This window comes from Mustela nivalis (genome assembly GCF_964662115.1).
Source record: "Mustela nivalis genome assembly, chromosome: 19".
In the NCBI taxonomy this organism is placed as follows: Eukaryota; Metazoa; Chordata; class Mammalia; order Carnivora; family Mustelidae; genus Mustela; species Mustela nivalis.
This window is the reverse complement of record NC_139038.1, coordinates 8,145,670-8,167,293: the sequence shown is the minus strand read 5'-3', so window position 1 is coordinate 8,167,293 and position 21,624 is coordinate 8,145,670. Positions and strand designations below refer to the sequence as shown.

The following is a 21,624-nucleotide window of genomic DNA, read 5'->3' as shown; positions in this document are numbered from 1 at the left end:
CCAACTTGAAAGCAAAGGAGGGTAACTGAAGCCTCGGGTCTTGAATCAGTTGGATGGGTCCCTGTCTCCAAGTTGCTCACATTCTGTCCCCTTTGGGGGCTGTAGGAAATTAACAAGCTCAGCATGGAACACCAGCTGATATTTTTCAGGGATCCGTGAACGACTGGTGAGGTTGCCTGGAAATGTAGACGGAAGCCACAAGCTAACTTGCTCATTTCTGAGACCCATCATTGCCAGAGCCTGCCACAAGGAATCTGATGCTTGAGCTGGTCCCAGGCTTGTTGGCATGGAAGGGCTGACAGTGGGGGGGAGGGCACTAGGGATTGCTCCCAAGGACTCCATCTCTGGTTCTGAGCTTTTAGTTCTTGGGACCTTTGACTCCTTCCAAGGAAGGACCCAGTAATTCCTGTCCTTGCTCTTCTGCCTAGGTTTGGAGGCCCAAATACACCAAAAATACACTCCCCCACTGGCCTGGGAGCCAGGAAAACTTAACCCTGACCTCAAGCCTGGCTCTATCCAAGTGGAGTCACCTTAGGCCAGATCTGAGCCTCCTTTGGGTGTCAGTTTCCTCACTGTTAAAGAAGTGGGTTGAACTTGATGGTCTCAGGTGCTCTAGCAAGGGCTATAAGATCCTCTCAGTCTTTGCTTCCCCTCTCTCTGATGATACTGATCTGATGCTGTCTTACCTCAGCCAGGTAAGGATTACCCAGGAGGACCTTAGACATGGGGCTTTTGTTTTGAAGTTTCATCTGTATAGCAAGCATGCTGTAGTTATGTAAGTTGTTTATGGTGTGCGAGCTAAGACCATCCCCCACAAAGTAGCTAGTAGATGTGTCTCCTGGGATGTTGGTTAATGAACCTTGAGGTCGATTGTAGGACGGGACTGTTATAACTAGCTGAAAGAGAGGAGGGGGGTTTAATTGATTGATTTGGTTGGTCTGGAGGGGAGAGGTCTGCAAATGAAGAGCCATTAGGACTTGGGGAGGGGGCTTTCTCTTGGCCCTGTTTCTGGCAGGGAAAACAGAAGAGGCTGAACGGTGACAGATCCAGGGGAGCTGACCCAAAAATGAGAATAGGAAGGACACAGAAAATCTTGAGTAGGAGATAGGATAAGAATTATAGGAAGAAATTAGAAAGAAGAACAGAGGGAGAGAGAAAATCAGAAGAGACTCTCTGGAGGGAAGGTAACTGGAAGAGGGGCATAGGTGATCTTCGTGGACATTCTGTTTGCCGGAGCTCCAACAGAGCCTTTTCCCAAATGATCATCTAGCCCTAGAGGGGAGCCAGGTCTCCCTATGGAGAAGGAGGGAACAGACTCCAGCAGGAGGAAGGGAAAGGCGTTTTGATCAGCCTGGGAGGAATGACTTGAAATTTTCTAATGGACCTATCCAACTGTCCACTCTGGTTAATGTTTGAATGTATGTGTCAGAGGTGGGAGTGCAGGGTACTGGACTGGCAAGAGGGGAATATCTGGAGTTTATACCCGCCCCCCTTGCTCTGGGATTGTGACTGGCAATGGTAGAACCCTCTGTTTTCCCCAGGGACCCCTTTTGTAGGGAGAGTGGAGATGATGGTTTCTCATGTTCTTGCAGAAGTCTTGGAGAAGTGGTGGGACCTTTTCAATCTTTTACCCCTTCAAGGGCTTTTTGCCCCTTGTCTGAGTCCCTTAGGGGCAGCTGGATGTGAAGGGGATCTCGGGACAGTCTCTGAGGAGCTCATGGGGTTCCCGATTTGTGACTGTTGAAGAACTCCCTGGTAGGTTTGGGAGTTCTGGGAGCTTGCCAGAGTCAGAGGTCCTGTATTCCTGGGGTCTGTGTGGAGAGCAGAAGAGAATGGGGTATTTGTGTAGGAAAGGACTGTGGGGGCTGGAGGTATAGGGGGCCACATGTGGAAACAGGGGCTCTGACCACAACACTGGGTTGTCTATTTTCTGCAGGGAAATGAAGTTGGAAGCCAGGTGTGGTGCAGCCAGCTCAGAGGTCCCTAAGCCTGAAAACAAGGCCAAGTCAGATGCCCAGCCACATTCAGACGCCTGGAGGGGGAGGCTGCCACGTCCAGATCCGGATCACGGCCTGAGGCTGAGAGCGAGACCCCAGGAGCTGAGTCAGGGCCTGAGGCCAAGGCCAAGCCCCTGGGGGCCAACCCCAGGTCCAGATCGGGGCCTGACGCCAAGGCCAAGCCTTTGGTCTTCGTGGTGGCACAGAACGGGAGTTTGAGGAGGTGCTGGCCATCTCGGGGGGCATCTCCAGTAGGCCTCGATGACTACGTTCCCAGCCACTACCACAGCCGGCTCCTGGATCCCGACGGCACCATGGTGCTGGCCAAGCGTAAAGGAGTGGTGAGAGTCGGGGCCCAGGTGAAAGCGGGGTGAAGCTACGTTTGGTGACTGGGATCTTAGGAAGGAGAGGAGGCCTGAGGAGCCAGTCCACTCTGGAACCAAAGAGTCAGGCGTGCGGATGCAGGGGCCCAGCAATGAGCGCAGTACTGGGAAGAGTGGAGGAACCAGAGGGAGGGACTGGTGAGAGCTTCGGTGTTTGAAGATTCGTTTGAGTAGTTTTGGGGGTCAGGAGCATAACAAGAGGAGAGCAGGCAAAAGAGAAGGTAGACTGGAGGTGAGACCAAGAGCGGGGTCAGGACCCCTGAATGGACTGAACTCTCGCTCAAAAAGCATCTGGAAACTGCGAGCGGGCCGGACTGCTAGAGGGGGGTCGGGGCGGAGCTAAGAAGAACAGGGGGGCGTGGCAGGGACTAGGGGGCGTAGCAAGCTCCTGGGGGTGGGGCCAAGGAAAAGGGGTGTGGCGATGCCCAGGGACCCGGTGTAAGCGGAGCTGGATCCTCTCTAGAGGTGGAGGAGACCGGGATGGAAGGGCCGGCTCTGGAATTCGAGACCCGAGGGCTGAGGAGATCTCCCCGGGCAGGTCTGGGCCTGGCCTGGCGCCCGGGGTGGGGACGACGGAGTACTCAGCGTGTGGGAAGAGGCGAGTCCCGTAAGCCGAGAGACCCGGGTGGGGCGGAGGGCCCCCTAACGGCGTCGGTCCGCAGATCGTTCTGGAGTCGGTGCCCTTGATCGACGCCAGGGAGACCGTGCTGGTGGAGGGGCTGCGCGTGGCGCCCAGGGAGCGCGGCAAAGGCGTAGCGCGACAGCACCTGGGGGTCAGGGTGGCACAGCTCACGCGGGACAACCAGCTGGGCCCCCGTGAGCTGAAGAAATACCGCCCAGTCACGCAGCAGGTGAGAAGGACCCGGGAGCTCGCATAACCAGGCGTCCTCCCGCCTCGCGCAGTCACCGGCTTGCTTTCTCTGCTGAGTCTGCCGAGTGGGGGCGCCCGTGAGCCCTGCACCGGGACTCGCAGACCTGACCCAGGCCCTTTAGCCTAGTGGCAGTCAAAAAGCTCCCGACCCCCAGCCGTCCAACTCTCAGTCCTTACTCCAGATGGCTGTCGAGCCCCGGCGTCCGGAGTTCCGTGACCCTGCCTCCCCTCTATTGCTCCTGCTTCTCTTTAGGGACCCAAAGATCCTGATCTGGGTCTTTGTCCTTTCCCTGCGCCTCCCTTATCCTACCGACTAATCTGCTTCCCACCCTTCCCCTCCCCTCGGAGACCCAGGACCCCACACCGACCTCGCCCCTCCTTGGGGATCCAGGCACATATTCAGAGGCACGCCTCCTGCTGTCGCCCTCCGCACAGCGCGACGAGCTTCCAGAGGGACCATTATCCAGGACTGGCAGCCCTACCGGCCGAGGGAAAGCAGCCCGCGCCCGCTGGCGGCCAAGGCCTGGAGTGGCGCGTGGACAGCCCCGCGTGCTCACGCTGTGCACGCGCCCCTTTCCCATCTCTCATGGCGGTGACGGCACGTGGCGCTACCTCAACATCAGCGCCTTCAGCAGCGATGACGCGCAGGTGCAGAGCCAGCTTTTGCGGCATCTGCAGCCCCAGGCCCCGCACCTCGCCGGCCTCATCGTCATGTGCCGGCTTTTCCTAGCGCCCCAGTTATGCTCACAGCTGGCTGACTTCTGCCAGGCCGGCCGGGGGCTCGAGCTGGTCAAGGGTGATACGGAGCAGCATCTGCTGGAGGCCGCCATCTAGGGTGTGTCCTATCCGAGCGGACAGAAGCAGCACTTTAGATCTGCCGAAAGCCCCGACCCCCTCTGTTCGCAAGCTCCGCCCTCTGCCCCTGCTCTCCGCGGTCGGCTCTGAAGCCTCGGCTTACTCGCAGCGCCCTAACTTTTTACCCTGACTTCTCTGGCGCGCCCCGAAGCTGTTGCCCACGCCTTGATCCGAACCGCCGGGTTTGGGGGAGGCCCTTGCGCTGCGATTGTCCACCCTTTCCCCCTTACTAGCCGAAGAATGGGTTCCATCCCAGACTTCAGAGCCTTTCCTTGTCCGCCGCCTTGGCCTGACAGTGAATTCGGCCCTTCTTGGCTTCTCCCTTCTGCCCCCTCGCGGATGGGAGCGGGCAGAAGGATGTGCTATGCCCAGCTGCTCAACACGCATTACTTTTCTTCTCCCCGCCCTTTCTCAAACTTGCAGAGCTTGCCCAGCACTCTCCTCCTTGCCTCCCTCTCGGCCTCCTGCGCTTCTCCATCACTATCCTCTCCCTCCTTCCCTCTGTGCCCCCACCCTCCTAGACACTTAGCTCCCCGTGGCCCATTTGTCTGCTCCTCCATTCCTCTTCCCCATGACCTTTTCATCACTCACCCCGTTTGCAATACGGAGCCTGTCAATGAACTGGAATTATAATGCCCTGTTGACCCTCCAGGGACGCATCTTTCCAAGCCTCCCGCCTCTGACGGGTTTCCTCCAACTTTGCACTATGTTGCTATGCCAGAGGCCCCCTTCCCATGACCCCAAACAGTGGCCTGAACCAGGCCATGGACCGGGGGCTGGGAGGGTGGGTTGGAGAGTCTGGCGTGGGAGTGCAGATCCCTCAGCCCAGTATGGGGCTGTTCTCCGGTTCTGACCGGGCTGCCTTCTAGCGCCACTGGAACCCCCACCTCCAGTTATTTCTGGACATCCCTCCCTTCCTCTGGTTTCTTTAGGCTTTTTGGACTTTGGCAGTTTTCTATTTGAGTCCAAGTAGTAACAGCTGGAAGTACACGGCGCTGTCTCCTACACTGGATGCTCATATCTACCACGGAGGGAGGAAACAGGTTCGCAAAGATCAAAGTGACTTCCGAGTCATTCAAAGTAGCTTGGAGCCAGGCAGGGCCTAGAATTCCGGAGTCCCAAGCCCTGAGCATGCCTCAGAACCTCACTCCGTGGGACCGGGAGTGCTGGAACTTCTTGCTGGACGATGGACAGTTGGTGGGGATTTGTTGACAGCAAGCACAGGCGTCGCTGGGGATGGAATCAAAGACGTGGGCAGAGAAGGGCGCCTGGAGGTGGGAGAAGGTGAGCCAAGAGGACAACCGCTGCTTCATCACTTCCCCCAGTTCCGGTTCTGCTGTTGCTGCCTTCGGCGTCTGGCCATGCTGCCACCCTCCCTGTCACTTCAACCGTGGCTGTATTGCAATAAAACGGACCCTTGGCCCACCCTCTGTGTCTGTTTCACTTCTCGGTGGGGGAAGGATGAGACGCATTATCCTCCCCCCCCCCTTCCCCAGCAGCCTGTATTAGAGAGGATCTCTAAGCCCTGTGGCAATGGGGCTAATGACTTCCTGGAGCTGGAGAGGGCTGCTGGCCGCTGCGCGCCCCCACCCCCACCCCAGCCCAGCGGCAGAAAGAAGCGGTTGCTCTGGAGCGAGGAGGGCAGCTGCGCGGAGCCCTGACAACCCCGGGTCTCTCTTTCCCCTGGACCTTGGAGTCCGCTGCTATACAAATTCTATGGGCTTCTCTCCCAAGTTCCCCTTGGCATCCAGGACCGGCCTCCCTCAGCCCCACAATCCAGGCGTCTAACTCGCGGCTCGCGGCTCTCTTGGCCCGAGCTCTCGCTTCCCGGATTCCTGGGTGGGCACCCCACGGAAGGGGGAGGAGGTAGAGGGAGCTTGGGCACCGCCCCCCGGGAGCCGAGCTCCGGAGCGCCGGAGACTGCGATTCCGAAAAGTAACACGCGGGGGCGCCAGGACGCGCGGACGCCGGCGAGGCAGCGCAAGGTGGTTTCCGTCCGTGTGAGTGTGTCCATGGGCGTCTTTGTGTGTCTGCGTTTCTGTACATGTGTGTGCGAGTCACAGGGTGTCCGGGTGGGATGTATTCGGGACAACGTGCCTGGTGTGCCCCAGACTCAGGTACTCCAAGTGGCTTTTTGATGAGGAGGATATTTGATATGTCACTATGTATGTGTGGATGGGGAGGTAGGCAACTGTATCGTCGTGTGTGCAAGGCGTAGCCTGTGAGTCCCTGAAACCGCATCTTGGATTTTTGAAGTCACATTCCCTTAGGGTTTTTATCCCCTCCCACCATCCCATGTAAAAGGAATGAGGGCTCTCAATGCAAATCTCCATTACCCTGGTCACATCTTCAGCAAGTGTCTGAGTGACACTGCCATGCTAGGTGTGATATTGTGTTTGTGTAGGTGGGTGTGTCTCAGAACATCAGTGTAACTCTGAGTAACAGTATGTCTGTGTGTGACAGGTGGATGTTGGAGGATGCTGGGGCAGAATTATGAAAGTACACAATTTGCTATCTCTGGTTAGTTTGTGGATATCATCTTCATGGCGTGTGTGTTTTTCCTTCTCAGTCTCTCCAGAAGCTGTCTCTCTTTGTGTCTCCCCCCATCTCTGTCTCTTTCTCTCTCTCTCTCTCTCTCTCTCTCATTCTCTTGGTGACTCATCTCTGCGGCTTTGCCCTCCCCCGGCTTTCTGGGTCTCCCATCCCCCACTCAGGAGTGGGTGGGGGTATGAGAGAATGGGACCCTGGAACTGAAAATCAGGATGAGCACCCCCTTCCTATTACTCATCATTCCCACACCCACCCCAGTGGCCCCCAGCCCCCTCTCAGTCCCCTCCCCAGTACTCCCCACTATACTGAACTGGGCTGGGCAGGGGATAGGGTAATGATTCTCAGGGGGGACCTTCAGCACCTTCTTTCAGTTCAAACTGGAGACCCCTGCCCCTCTCATAAAGTGCCCCCCTCTCTGCCTGTCCCCCCATCGCTGACGCAATGAAAGGCTGCAGAGGTGAGTCACCGGTTGGGGGGAAGGGCGGGATGGGGGGACGAGGAGCTGCGGGGTCCCCAAGCCCCTGCCCTCTTTTTCTCTTCCAAACCTTCCCAGGGAAAAGACACAGGGGTCTGTCCACCCCCACTCCCCTCGCTTTCCAAATCTACAGTTTGGATCACTACTCCATTGGACCCCATCTTCTCCTGCTGCCCTCTTGGAGAGTATGAGAGATTCAGAAACAAAGACAGAGAGAGGGATTTATACAAATAACTCAGAGCAAACACCAGGCATCCCCTCCAGCTCTCCATCTCAGCATTGTCTTTTCCAGCTCTGCCTCTCCATTATCTTTCCTTCCTTCTCCTTCCTCTACCGATTCCAGCCAACTGTCCCCAGGTCCAGCTCTTTTCCAGAAGCCCCTGGAGTCAGCAGGGTATGAAGGGCACAGCATATCTCTGAGAGGTGGGGTGTGTGTAAATGAGCACACCCAGGTAGGAAACTGAGATGAAGAGAAATAGACCCAGAGATAGACTCAGAGATTCAGAGTCCATACAGACAGGATCCAGATTGTGGAATCACCAACCCTATTGTGGGGTGGGGGCCCCTGGCTTCCACCTTGCTGCCCCCCTCGTGCACCCCATTGTGGCTGAGATCCTTGGGATGTCAGTGTCTGAGAAGCTCCCCTGGGCTCTGGGCTGAGTGGAGGAAGGAAGGGGTGAAAAACTGGGGGAAGAATGGAAGAATAAAGAAACGCTCTGAAAACAAGGGGGCAAAGACCCGAACTTGGGGACTGCGGATGAGTGGCTTTACAGCGCAGAAATCTAGAGATGGCAAGCGTGGGGGAGGGGCAGGCAAGATCAAAGACACAGAGATATCTGTATAACTTCTAACATAAATCAGAAAGCATGGAAAGACTCAGAGAAATAAACAAAGACGCATATGTACACACACACACACACACACACACACACACACGACACACCAAACCAGGCTCACTTTTCGGACAGCAGCAGATGCCCAGACTGGACACACTCAAAGCTTCCCAACCACACAGGTATACAGACACTCAGAAGGATTGGAACCCACATGCACTCATACTTATACAATGACATCTGGAAACAGGCACAAACATGGCCACATAGATTGCAAGAGATTTCATATTTAAAGTGCAACACTATCATGCCTATCCACTCTATCTGATTAAATACACAACTGGTCTTCCAATTCCCTTTCTCCACCCCCCCCCCCCCATGTTTCATTAAACTCTGCACACAACACAAACACACATGCACACACAGGTGCGTGCGCACATACACAAGCCCACAGGAACACAAACTGCTTCTCCAGGTGCCTGTCTCCCCTCATCTCACACTTAGTTCTTAGCCCCATCAGCCTCTCAGTCTGCCCCCTTGGCTCTTTCCCTCCCCTCTTCCTTCTCTCTTGGATGGCTACCCCTCCCCCCTCCAGATGTCTGAGCCATCTCTCTGATTCATCCTCCTCGGGAAGGTAACGTGACCCCCTCCCCATTCCACTGCTCACAGTAACCAGGCTGGGAAGATAAAAGGGAGAAGAAGAGGAGGAGAAAGAGGAATGTGGGGAGCCCCCAGGTTAGGAAGTGGTCCTCGATAGTTGCGTGTGTTGGGGATGAGGGGGCGAGGCACAGCCTTGGGGTCTGCTGCCCCCTCCTCTCTGCTTTCTGTGGTATCTCCACAGTCACCTTGGTTCTCAGTGCTGTGGTTTTTTTTTTTTTTTCCTCCTTTAGCCTGTTCCTTCTACCTGTTCCAGATTCCTTCCTTCCTCCCTCCCTCTCCTGCTCCCATCTCTTCTCTCTTTCCTCTCTCTCTACTCCTCCCCACCTCTTTCCCTGCAGAGCTGATGGGCTTTCTTCTGGGAAAGTCAAGCCACTGATGGAACCAAGAAGCCACTGCTGGCTATAGAGGAAAGCACGTGAGTGTGTGTGTGTGTGTGTGTGTGTGTGTGTGTGTGTGTGTCAGAGAGAGAGAGAGAGAGAGGAGGGTCAGTGCTAGGAACAAATGAGGAGGGGGTTGAGGACTGGCTCTGAAAGAGTCTCTGAGCCCCTGAGAGACAGCCCTGATCTCGGTTTCCGGAGTCTTAGGGTGTGGGTGCCCTGCGTGTGCCCACAGGCACCCCTGTGTCCGCAGTTCTTGTGTGTCTGGCATGTGTCATTGTCACTCCCCCCCTTCCCTGCCCACACCCCCGCACAGCTCGCCTGCACCGCAGCCCCCTCCAGCCTCCCTCCTCCCCTTCATTCCTGCAGTGGCTGCTCCCCTCGCTTCTCCCCTGCCCCCTCCCCATTTCCGCCCTCCCTCCACCCCCGCCCACGGGCTGGTCTCCCTTCAGTGGACCCGGCTCGCTGATGGATTCTCTTTGCGCAATCTGTGCGTCATCGCCCCCCCCCCAACCTCTAGCTGTCCAAGCCCCCAACCCCAACGCCTCTGGCAGGAGATACGGACGAGGGGTCTGATGGTTAGAGAGGGGCTATCTCTGACGTTGCACACTCACCCCCCCACCCCTCTGCAACGCGTTCAAACCTTCCCTTTAAGCAATGAAGAGAGCTGGAGTTGAGTCACCCCCCCCAACCTGCACAACCCCCTCCCCACCTGGTTTGCTCTCGCCCTCCAAACGTCCTTTGGGGGGAAGCAGAGGGAGGGAAAGAAGCAGGAGGAGGGTGGGGGAGAGGTGGGCTGACAAGGGGCAAGCCGGGCCGCCAACATAAGCTACAGAGTGAGCTGGACTGAAGGACAGACACACCTTTTTCTCCAAACACGCACCGACTGTGAACAGACACGACATAGAGGCACACATCCTCAGTCTTTCCCCTTTCTTCCGACTCGGACCCTTTCCAACGGGATTACCAAAACCGCAAGATCCACCCATCTGTCCCAGCCCAGGGCCGGCACCCCGCACCGCAGATCCGCGAACAGCGCCAGCAGGCGCCCAGATCCGTCCCTCCTCTCTCGGGTTCACGCCGTCCTTGGGTGTGTTCCCCGTGAACCGTGCGTGCTGTCGGGGGGTGGGTAGTCCAGCCCCTTCCTCGGCTTTGGAATCTTTACCCTCCCCCTCCCCAGTATGGATCACCTACTGATGCCCAGTCAGACCCTGGGAGTGCCCCCATTCTGTTCGGCTCAGCGACGCGGGCTCCCGCAGCTGCAAGTTGCTCCGTAACCCACCCTCCCGCCTTGGAGCGTCTCAGCATTCACCCTTCCATTCATTCTCACATTCATTCATTCATCCTTTTCTCCTCGTCCCTCCTTCATTCATTCATAGCCCCCTGCCCCGCCCGCCCCGGCGATTTCATTCATTCATTCATTCATTCATTTCCCCGGTGCTAAGCTAGCGCACGCCCCTCCAGCCGAGGCTCCCGGCGCGCAGGCGCAGGCCGGGAGAAGAACACCTTCTCCAATCACTGGGCTGCCCCCCACCTCGAGGCGCCCGCCCGCTTCCCCATGAATGAACATTGACGTCAATGGGGCGGGGCGATCCCACGTGACCCTGCGCTCTCCCCTTTATAAGGCGGCAGCGGCGCGGGCGCTGTCCAGCGTGCTGAAGCCGGAACGAGCGAGTCTCCCAGAGCCGCGCGGACCCAGCTGAGCCCAACCCACTGGACGCCAGAAATCGACCGTCGCTCCTATCCCAGCCACTGCTCGGAGCCGAGGCGGACGCGTCCCGATCTTCCCCTGTCCCCACCCCGCCCCGACCCGACCCTCCTCTCCACCTCCCGCATCGTGACACCAGCTGGTAAATACTCCGCTGTCCATCCCTCAAACCCTCGGCAGCCGTGGGCGTGAGGGAGGGTTCTCTCTCCTCCCGGATGGGGGTGTTAAAAACACAGCGGGGAGCCCCCGGTAAGGGTCCCTGGTAAATGGGGGAGTCGCCGCTTTTCTCTTGCTGCTGAAGTCGCCCACGCACCATCCGGGGAGTCCTGTGGGGAGGGAGCAGAGATTTTCCCCCCCTTATCTTAGCTGCTTAGTACGTGGGCGCTGGCAGTGAGATGGCTTAGGCAAGGGGGCGAGGAGGCACTGGGGGGAGCGAGGGTTGCGGGCGTTTTCCCATTTACACGACTCCAGAGATCGGCACAACATCTCTCTCCTTTGCACCTAAAGGTCCCTCTTCTGGGTAAGGTTAGGGGGATGAGGGAAGCCCTGGATTTCCTGATTAAAGGTGGGGGAAGGGGATATAGAATCAGAGAGCGGAAAATTCTTACAGAAACCCTCTCTTTCTTTGGTCCCTTCTATTTTTCACAGTCTCCGGCAGTCCTTTGGTCATGAAATCGCTCAGGTTGCCGGCTTCCACCCTCTTCTGCTTCCTTCTACTGCTCAAGGGGTTGGGAGCAGCGCCCCCGGGGCACCCTGAGGCGCAGCCACCTCCCCTCAGCTCTGAACATAAAGAGCCGGTAGCTGGGGACGCAGTGCCCGGGCCGAAGGATGTTAGCGCCCCAGAGGTCCGAGCCGCTCGAAATTCTGAGCCTCAGGACGAGGGAGAGCTCTTCCAGGGCGTGGATCCCCGGGCGCTGGCCGCAGTGCTGCTGCAGGCACTTGACCGCCCGGGCTCGCCTCCGGCGCCCGGCGGCTCCCAGCAGGAGCCAAAGGAAGAAGCAGCAGAAGCTCTGCTGACCGAGACCGTGCGCAGCCAGACCCACAGCCTCCCGGCGCCAGAGACCCAGGCACCTGCGGCCCCGCCTCGCGCTCAGACTCAGGAGAATGGTCCCGAGGCTGGCGACCCCTCCGAAGAGCTCGAGGCGCTAGCTTCCCTGCTCCAGGAACTGCGAGATTTCAGTCCGAGCAACGCCAAGCGCCAGCAAGAGACAGCGGCAGCAGAGACGGAAACTCGCACGCACACGCTGACCCGAGTCAACCTGGAGAGCCCCGGGCCGGAGCGCGTGTGGCGCGCTTCGTGGGGAGAGTTCCAGGCGCGAGTCCCGGAGCGCGCGCCCCTGCCACCCCCTGCTCCCCCTCAATTCCAGGCGCGTATGCCGGAGAGTGGGCCCCTTCCTGAAGCCCACCAGTTCGGGGAAGGAGTGTCCTCCCCCAAAACACATCTAGGTGAGGCATTGGCACCCCTATCCAAGGCGTACCAAAGCCTGGGTGCCCCTTTCCCCAAGGCGCGCCGTCCGGAGAGCTCACTCCTGGGCGGCTCTGAGGCGGGGGAGCGCCTTCTACAGCAAGGGCTGGCGCAGGTAGAGGCCGGGCGGCGGCAGGCAGAGGCCACACGGCAGGCCGCGGCGCAGGAAGAGCGGCTGGCAGACCTCGCCTCCGACCTGCTGCTCCAGTATTTGCTGCAGGGCGGGGCCCGGCAGCGAGGCCTTGGGGGTCGGGGGCTGCAGGAGAAGGAGGAGGAGCGAGAGAGCGAGAGGGAGGATGCGGAGGCGGAGCAGGAGAGACGCGGCGGGGCAGAGAGGGTGGGGGAAGAGGATGAGGAGGCGGCGGAGGCGGAGGCAGAGGCGGAGGAGGCTGAGAGGGCGCGGCAGAACGCGCTGCTGTTCGCGGAGGAGGAGGACGGGGAAGCCGGAGCCGAAGACAAGCGCTCCCAGGAAGAGATGCCCGGCCACCGTCGGAAGGAGGCTGAGGGGGCAGAGGAGGGCGGGGAGGAGGACGACGACGATGAAGAGATGGACCCTCAGACGATCGACAGCCTCATTGAGCTGTCCACCAAACTCCACCTGCCAGCGGACGACGTGGTCAGCATCATCGAGGAGGTGGAGGAGAAGCGGAAGCGGAAGAAGAACGCCCCTCCCGAGCCCGTGCCGCACCCCCGGGCCGCCCCCGCCCCCACCCACGTCCGTTCCCCGCAGCCCCCGCCCCCTGTCCCCGCCCCCGCCCGCGAGGAGCTGCCCGACTGGAACGAGGTGCTCCCGCCCTGGGATCACGAGGAGGACGAGTTGTTTCCCCCCGGGCCCTACCACCCTTTTCCCAATTATATCCGGCCGCGGACACTGCAGCCGCCCGCTGCCTCGCGCCGCCGCCACTACCACCACGCCCTGCCGCCTTCGCACCACTATCCTGACCGGGAGGCCCAGGCGCGGCGCGCGCAGGAGGAGGCGGAGGCGGAGGAGCGCCGGATGCAGGAGCAGGAGGAGCTGGAGAATTATATCGAGCACGTGCTGCTCCGGCGCCCGTGACCTGCCCTGGCTCCGCCCCCGTGCGCCGCTACCGCGTGCGCTGCCACCCCCCTCCGTGTTTCTCCTCTCCCTTCTCGGTGTTTGCATGCACCCCAGCCCCGCCCCTGGCCGCCTCCCGGCCCCGCCCCCGCCCTCGGGTCGCCCCGCCCCCGGGCTGCGCCGGGACCCGTCAGACCGCTTCCCGGATTCCAAGCCCGAACACCCTAGACTCACTCAAGGAGGCCCCCCGGGGCCACCCCAGGCGGCGGGTGGTTTGTGCGAATCCCCCACCCCACCCCACCGGGCCTCTGTCCCCACCTAGTCCCTCTCGGGACGTCCCCGTCCAAAACCGGAAAAAGCTGTTCCAGTTAATTGTGTGAAGAAGTGTCTGTCTCCTGCCCTTTGGGCCTCCAAGGAGCCTCTCCACCCTCTCCAGATCGCTGTGAATTTACCTATTCTTTCCCTTCTCTGTTGTAAATACCCCTCACGGAGGAAATAGTTTTGCTAAGAAATAAAAGTGACTATTTTATTAGGACTTTGTTCTCCGTTATTCACCCGTCCCCTTGGGCCTCCGTGGTCCTTCCCAAGGGGCGGTGAGGGAAGCGCCGGCCACAACACCCCTCGCCTCCTGTTCAAAAGCCAGGGTGGTGGAACCGCTTTCAGCCGCATTTCAGAGTAGAATATGGCCCATATCTACGAAGAAAGCCCAAATTGCACTTCCAGCCTAGCAGGGGTGGTGGTGGTGGCCGGTGGCCGGTGGCCGTGGCGGAGGGTCCCTAGGGTGGGTCCCTAGGCCACTTAGAAGCTTCTTCTAGCCATGACCCTCCAGCCTCTTTGGCTGGTGGCTCCACAGCCCAATTCCAGCCTCACCATTCGCCTCCTTCCCCGGACACCTAAATTCCCTGGTCTTGTGTATTTTACAACATACAGGGAGGAGGGGCCTCCAGCTACAGAAACACCCTGCTTTCAGCCACTCCTCAACCCTTTGGTAAGCATACAGGGTTGGCTATACCCTTGACCCCCTGATTCCTCTCTCCAAATAAAATTAAACCAGCTGAATGAAATCTTCCACAAAGGAACCCTTCCAGGAGTGAAACCGTGTCCCTAGGAGTTGCTCGTCCCTGGCTGAAGGTGGCCAGGGAGCTGGAGGTACCAAGTTCGGAGAGGCACTGAGCTCACAAATCCGATTGGAATAAGGGCGCTCAGCACGGGTTCAATTTCCACTTTGGATAAATGACGGATGTATTTTCATAGGACACGAATCCTAAAAATATTCATTATCATTCAAATTGAACCGGAGGTCCTCTATGTGTTTGTTTTTTGCCCTTTAACACCAGCAGTCCTAGTTCCCGTCCCCTTCTGACTGATCCCAGAGGCCTTTCCTTCCTTCACAGAGCCCAAGCAGACAAAGTCCAGAAACGCTTTTCCTTTTATTTCAGAGGAAAGGAAACAAAGTCAGACGCTTCCCACACCCCACCCCTTAGCTCCTCTCTGGAGCTTAGCTCCTGCCTCACCCAAAACATGGAGTGAAGGAGGGACCGTCTCCGTAGAGCCTGCCCTTCCCCCAGCTCTCACTTCCCGCAAAGTGGCAAGGTTAGAAAAAAATTAACCATGTTGTTCCTCCCCTGGCACTGGACAGAGTCCCCGCGGTGGCCGAGGAGGAGGAGGGTCGATGAGGGGAAAGGTCTTCCCTCTCAGTATTCAGAAATCCCCCCACCCCATCCCAGGCAGAGGGGCTGCCCTAGCTGGCTACTGGGGCAGGGTGGAGGTAGGTTATGGGGCAAGGGAGAAGAGAAGAGCCCTGAAAACCTTTTCCCTTTAACCTGACGTATTTATATATTTACAGTTTTAACGGAGGGGAGAAAGTCTGGGGTAACATCAGTTCTTCAAAGGCAGGGAAAGAAAGCCAAATAGCACCCCCATTTTGGTCACATTTTCCTACCTCCTAGCTCCTAAAACCTTCGTTGGGGAAAGGGGAAAGAGGAGACAGAGGTGAGGGAAGGAATGTTTGAGGGTCCTGAGCCCACGGCTCACTCCAGAAGAAGGTGAGGCAGCAGAGGAGGGGTGGCTGGGTCCCACCAAGAAAGGGGGCCCTCGTGCCCTGCCTCTCCACCAGCTCCCCACAGCTCCACGGGCCCAGGCGGGGTGGGGGGCTATGCCAGCCCCATCTCCTCCAGCACACTGCGGGGCGACTCATCTTCCTGAGGCAGAGACAGACAGAGGGTGACGCAGAGACACCAGGAGAGGCAGACAGGGAATGAGGGAGAGCGGGGTGGGCAAGACAATGACAATCACGGCGGGGGGGGGGGGGGTGACACAGAGAGACAGGGGGAGGAGGGGAGAGAAAAGCCAATGTGAGCTCAAAGCTGGAACAGTCTCCAGTCCCCAGTCTCCAGGGTCCCGCCCCCTAGAGCCAACTGTGGCAAGGAGGGGTTCCAGGTGGGGTCTGCTGCCACCCAGAGAACCCCAAACCAGAAGCTTGGGGAGCAGGGGGCGCTCCGTCTCTGAGGCAGAAGGGAGTGAAGACGGGACTGAGGGGTGGGAGCCCTGCTTTCTGGAGGCTGGGGGTGCCAGATGGTTGGGTCCTTTGATTCAGAGTGGGGGCAGGGAGTAATAAATTGGCATCAGGTCCCTGAGGGAAGGTGAACCAGACTGCAGAGAAATGAGTCATTAGGGTCTGAGCAGCGCACTAGTAACAGGGGTGGGTGTGTGTGCCAGGGCACGTGCATGTGTCTGTGTGTGTGTGTGTGTGTGTGTGTGAAGGGGAAGCTGGACCAGTGAGGTGCCAAGTTCAATCCTGCCCTTTCTCCTACTGCAGAGATGAGCCCCCATCTCTCCCCCTCCTCAGAGCCAGCCCAGGCCAGCTTGCTTGTCATTGCAGATTCTGGTGACTCATCTCCCTGCACCAAGTCTCAGCAGTGGCACAGCAGAGAGGGGGCAGGCAGTAATGGGGTGAGGGCGGGGGCGTCAGAGAGCAGAGAACCAACAGCCAGGCACCCTCTACCCCAACCCCCAAATCCCCACAGCCCCTTGCTTCTGAGGAGCAGAGGCTTTTGGGTGTGTGTGTGCTGTTACCAAAAAAAGGGGGGAGGGGCCCCCCACCTCCATGAGACACCAGGAAAGAAGAATTACCTATCATGGGCCCCTCTCCGGTTCCCTAAGCAACCCCAAATGCCAAGAGAAGTATGGGACCAAGGAGATCTGGCTGGGACGAGACACCCTGGGTCTCGGGAGAAGGAGGAAGAGCGGGCACAGGAGGGCTGCCGGCCACCCTGACTTCCCACCCTGAGCAGTCAGTCAGTGCTTGAGGGCAAGCTGGCCAACCGGGCGCCATGGGGGCCAGACGCCACAGAGAGGGGGGCTCCCTTGGCAGCCGGAAGGCGGCAGCTGCGGCTGGCAGGCGAGGTGTCCAGGGAAGGAAGGGCCCCCTGTGCCACGGCGCTCTTCCTCCTCCTCACTGTCCCGGGCCCCTACCTCCTGCAGCAGGTCGGCCTGCTCGATGGCCTTCAGCACACTCTTTTTGGAAGTGTCCTGGACATCACCCCCCATGAGAAACTCATCCAAGATGAAGTAGGCCTTCTCAAAGTTGAAGATGATGTCCAGCTCACACACCTGGGGGGAGGGGGGGACGGGGAGAAGGCAGAGTTGAATGTCAAGGTGCATTCCCACCCCACCGGTAGCCTAGCCGCCCACCCTCTTTTCTTCTCACAGCTCCACAGTCTTCTTTGTGACCACTGCTCCCACCTCGCGCTCCTGCCCCAGGCCTATGAACCCCCGAACCCCAAAGCCTTAGTACTCGGTTTAATTTTTTCTTCTTCTTGTCTAGTCTCTTTCTCTGTGAGTCCTGTTGCCTTCCCCCCAAAATCTGTGTCATTGTTTCCCACCTGGGGCCAGGCTAGCCTCCCTCCCTGGGCGCTACGGGGCTGGGAAGGAGGAGATTCTGGATCACGGGCGGAAAGACGTGAGCGCCAAGCAGGGCTCTGCCACTACGCCGCTAGATGGACATGACATTTCATTTCTCTGCGTCTGGTTTCTCATCCCAAAATTGAGATAACACCACCTACTCACAAGATAAAATGAGGAGCAGACACGAGAGCCTGAAAGCGCTTTGTAAACTGTTAATTTGGAATACAAATGAGGAAATTGTTCCTTCTCCCCGTCTAAGGTCTGAGCTGACAGTCCATGCCTGGCCTATTCCCTCTTTCCCCTGCCGATCAGTAAATCCAGACTTGCTGGGCATGGGACCCGGACATCACTAATTTAAAAAAAGAAAAAATCAACTCTCCAGAAAATTCCAATGCAAAGTCAAGGTCAGGAGCCACTGATAAAATCTGAAATGTGGGGTCTGTCCTTCTGTTAGACCTCGGAGCTCAGCTCTAGATATACTGAGTGGCAGAATCCGGTGCATACCCAACACCCCCCCCCCCAGGCTGATTAAGGGATATGGCTAATAGGCTTAAGGCTTAAAGAGGGGAATTAATTACTGTTCTCACTGTTCCAACTTGGCCTCTCCCAAACCTTCCAGGCAGAGACTGGGTTTGGTAGAAAGAGAGGACTGCTGGGTACAGACAGGGCGGGTGGGGGGACTTACGCTGCCGAAGTACTTGTCCAGGAGCTCCACGTACCGGTGGATCAGCTCCAGCGTGATGAGCTCATTGTCTTGGCCTTCGATGGCGCAACAGAAGTAGAGGCTGGCGTATCTGCAGGCAGAGGCACAAGCGGGGTCGCTGGAGGGGCTGCTGGGCCTGCTTTAGGACGCAGGCTCTGTGCGCCCAAACCTCCCATTTCTCCTTATTTATTCCCAGCACAGGGTCCGTGTCCCTTCTGGACACAGGCTGGGTCTGTGTCCCTACTGGACACAGGCGGGGTGGCCCCAGGGTATGCAAATAGTAACAACTCACTCTGCCTCTTGGTGGCTCTCACAAGACAGAGACAAACATGCAAGCTCTTTCCCTCTTGCCCTCTGACCTGTTCAGTTTGACTCAGCAAAAACCTGAGCCAACTAATCCACCTGCTCAGAGAAGGAACTGGACAGAGTGTGTGTGTGTGTGCACGCGCGTGCATGTGTTTGGAGAGACGAGGTGCAGGATCTATTATTGTTGAATGAGGCTGCAAGGGACACGTGTGATGGACAGGATAAGGCCTTGGTGACAGAGGCAGGTGTCAGGCATGAGCGAAACAAGTGGGGAACCGGAATTTCTTCCAGGTAAGTTTGGAGAGTAAAGGAAGCTAGAGTTCCTCACTGCCCTCCAGATGGCCTTAGCTCCCAGTTCTCCCTGACCTCATTGCTCAGCCGTTTGAACCCACTGCCAGACCCCCCTCTGGCAGGATCCGGACAGCTATGGAAAGGAGATGGCGAGTCACCTCTTATAGACGACTTTGAGATCCCTCCACTCCAGGAAGCTGCACATCTTGGGCTTGCGAGCCAGAACAACCTGCATAAGCTCCCGGACCATTTTCTTCCGCTCCTTGTCTGATGTGGCCAGGTACCATTTCTGCAGCCGCAGCTTCCCCTGCCGGCTGAACAGCAGCATGAATCGCATCTAGGGGCAAGGGGCAGAGCTGAGGGTCAGAGATCTGGTTCTCTGAGTTTGTTTACTCCAGAAACACAGCTACGGATGCGTCCCCCAAATGTCTCTAACTCTTCTCTATTCACAGCTCCCAAGGGGTTCAAACAGCAGCCCTTGGGAGTCAACTCTGGGTATGCCCAACAGCAGGTGCCTTTCCTTCTGGGGCATGTCAGAGCTTCAGAGTCTCTCATTTGGGTTCAAATCCCAGCTCCGGTAGTGGAGAAATTCGCCTCGGGCGATTATTCTATGTCTCAGGGCCTCAGTTTCCTGGTCTGTAAGATGGATGTAATAAAACTACCTACCTGTTTGGAGGGATTAAATGAGTTGCTATACACAATTGTGCCTGTCACATGGTAAGGACAGTAACACCTTAAGTGTCACTATTATTACTCCTTCCCCTCCTGTTTCCTACTTCTGTCTTCCAAAGGTCAGTAAAATGCCTAGTAAGGTGACAAGCAGCTCATAGCTGAAACCACAGAGATGTCTGCTTTCTTCTGTAGTCCCCCTACCCACCACCATGCTGAAATGGGATATTTTGTCTCTGCAGATGCTACCTTAATTCTCCACCCTATTCCTAGCCATACACCCTTGCGGATGTCCCCAGTGCACTGCCCTCCAGTGCCCGTCGTATGCCCAGGGGTAAATTCCACCCTCTTCTCTCCTCAGCCAGCCAGGCCTCTGGCCACCCTCAGTCCTGTCTTTCTTCCTTTTAGGGTGCCTCCAGCTATGCACCTGCACCCACTCTTCTCCAGATACCAGGTGACCGAAATTATTTCCTTCTCAGTTCCTGGGTTAGGACACTGCCATCCTGGGTGGTTCCTGGAGCTTTGTGGAACAAAGTGCATGCTGAGTAGAGTGGGGAGGAGTACACAGCCCTCACTACCCCATGGACCCCCAGTTTCCCAGTTCCAGGGGGTCCAGTCTACACCCTGGAGTTAGCTCCTTCTCCCTGTAGTTCTCCTCTCCCTGGGCATTACCAAGGGCTGGGATCCGTGGCTGTTTGAAACTGGACTTGTTTAGGAGATTAAATGAGAAATCAAGGGGGGTTTGGTGGTGGGGAAGGGGACAGGCTGCTAGTGTGGCAGGAGGGCAACAGAGGGGCGCAAGGAAGCCCTTCGCCTGAGACTGGGGGGCAGGGGAGCTGGAAGCCAGGAGGAAGACCGAAGGCCTCGGCTCCGGAAAGAGAATGGGATGGGGGTGGGGGGCGGAGAGCCAAGAGCACGGGAGCCGGGGATCTGAAGCCCGGGTCCCGGAGGGCAAGACCTCGAGCCCACTTGGCTTTCCCACCTCACCCAGCCTGCAGGCGAGCAGAGCGATAAACCGAGGCAGGACATCCACTCCTCGGACCCGGAAACTCTCCCTTCCCACACACCGCTCTCCCCGGGCCCGCCGTTCCGCTGGGCTGCACGGGAACAGAGGGTCTTGGTGACCCGCCAACCCCGCCGCCTCCCTTCGCCGGCAGGCCCCCGCGCCCCTTTTCCTCGGGCGACTTCCTGCGGCAGGGGTCGGGACCCCCTGGACCGCCACCCGCGCGCTACCCCCGGCTCGGGACGCTTCCGCCGCCCCCTAGTCAGTCCCCTCTTGCCCCCCAAATGCGCCCATTCCCCGTCCCTTCTCCCTAAAGCCGTTTCCAGCTGCTCTTCCTTGCGAGGCCGTCTGGCCCACCCGCCCGGGTAAGCGGGGCCTCCGAGGACGGGAGGAAGAGAGGGCGGCCCCCACAGAGGGCGGCCCCCAAGGACCCCCGCAGGTGCAGCCCACGCCCCTCGGTTCCCCCTCCCCTCCCTCTCCACACAGCCTACCATCCTGCAGCCTCCGGCTCGGCGCGTCCCTCTTCGGCCACCGTACGCGCCAGCTCCCCTCCCTTTCTTAACCTATCTCCTCCTTCCCTCCCTCTCGTTTGAAGCCCCGCCCCGTCCCGCCCCGGCTCCGTGGCCCTTCCAGAGGCGTACGGCGCAGGCGCCAGCTCTGCGGCGCGCGCGGGCGGGGCTGGAGGCGGAGATGCGGAAGCCATGGCAACCAGGTCCTCGACTTCAGCTGTGAGTAGCTCTGTCGTCATGGTAACAAGGCCGTCTGGTGGGCAGGTTGGAAGATGGGGGAGGAGGACAATGAGGTCCTCGCGCTTCGGAACCTTGGGGGGAAAAGGCGGGAAAGGGGGTGAGAGGTGGAGGGGACGACTGGTGGAGTTTGTGGGGAAGCAGGGACGACTGAGGGGGGCGCGGGGGCGATGGAGAGGGCGCAGGGCGGGAACTGGACGTGGGGAAGGAGTCCTGACTTGAGGGCTTGAGGAAGACCAGACGAAGCGTGGTGGTGGTGGTGGGGGGGGCGGCGGGGGTTGACATAAATATGGAGCCCAAAGAGAGATGTACCGAGAACCTGCTCGATGCGGCGCCCACCTGAAGTGAGGGAAGTGTGTAGGTCATGAGGGAGATGGGAGATTTAAAAAAAAAAGGGGGGGGGCTGATAGGAAAGGGATGTGCGGAGAAGGGAGCGGGCATGGATGAAGGCAAAACGGGAAGAAATACAGAGCCTCCTAAAAGGGCAGCACGGGTCGAAACTGAAAAAGGACAGGTGTAACCGGGACGCCAGGGCAAAGATGAGGCTGTGAATTAGTGAATTAGATGAGGCTTTCGGGCCCGCGGCGTGCGCGGGTGAGCATGCGCACCTGTGCCTGCGTGCTTCCTCGCGGTCGAGTGAAGCAATTGGCAGGTCGGGGTAAGAGAACACCTTCCCTTTTGTCAGGTCGAAAATGATGTTATTATTTCTGAATAGCACTTGAAGCAATTGTTGCTAAGGTCTCACCCGTCTCCATTTTATGCTCTTTTTTTTTTTCTTACTCTTGGATAT

General features: G+C 58.3%; 3 protein-coding genes across 3 annotated transcripts; 2 read left to right on the top strand and 1 right to left on the bottom strand.

The window, feature by feature from the left end:
- Positions 1 to 926: 926 nt before the first annotated feature.
- Positions 927 to 5,532, top strand: NAT16 (N-acetyltransferase 16 (putative)). The gene is given in 10 exon segments (XM_082713900.1): positions 927 to 1,418; positions 1,937 to 2,097; positions 2,100 to 2,195; positions 2,198 to 2,250; positions 2,252 to 2,338; positions 3,043 to 3,231; positions 3,600 to 3,699; positions 3,702 to 3,767; positions 3,770 to 3,790; positions 3,793 to 5,532. Coding segments are annotated over 9 exon segments (1,062 nt in total). The 5' UTR covers positions 927 to 1,418; positions 1,937 to 1,940; the 3' UTR covers positions 4,086 to 5,532.
- A 5,093-nt stretch (positions 5,533 to 10,625) lies between these two features.
- VGF (VGF nerve growth factor inducible) lies at positions 10,626 to 13,745 on the top strand. Its single transcript, XM_082712875.1, has 2 exons — positions 10,626 to 10,851; positions 11,358 to 13,745. The coding sequence occupies exon 2, from the start codon at positions 11,378 to 11,380 to the stop codon at positions 13,229 to 13,231; it is 1,854 nt and encodes a 617-aa protein (XP_082569001.1). The 5' UTR covers positions 10,626 to 10,851; positions 11,358 to 11,377; the 3' UTR covers positions 13,232 to 13,745.
- Positions 13,746 to 14,621: 876 nt separating this feature from the next.
- On the bottom strand, positions 14,622 to 20,718 carry AP1S1 (adaptor related protein complex 1 subunit sigma 1). Its single transcript, XM_082712948.1, has 5 exons — positions 20,580 to 20,718; positions 18,575 to 18,753; positions 17,802 to 17,910; positions 16,685 to 16,822; positions 14,622 to 15,411 (listed from the first exon to the last, which is right to left on the bottom strand). Exons 1-5 carry the CDS (start codon positions 20,580 to 20,582, stop codon positions 15,364 to 15,366), a joined length of 477 nt encoding a protein of 158 aa, XP_082569074.1. The 5' UTR covers positions 20,583 to 20,718; the 3' UTR covers positions 14,622 to 15,363.
- Positions 20,719 to 21,624: the final 906 nt, after the last annotated feature.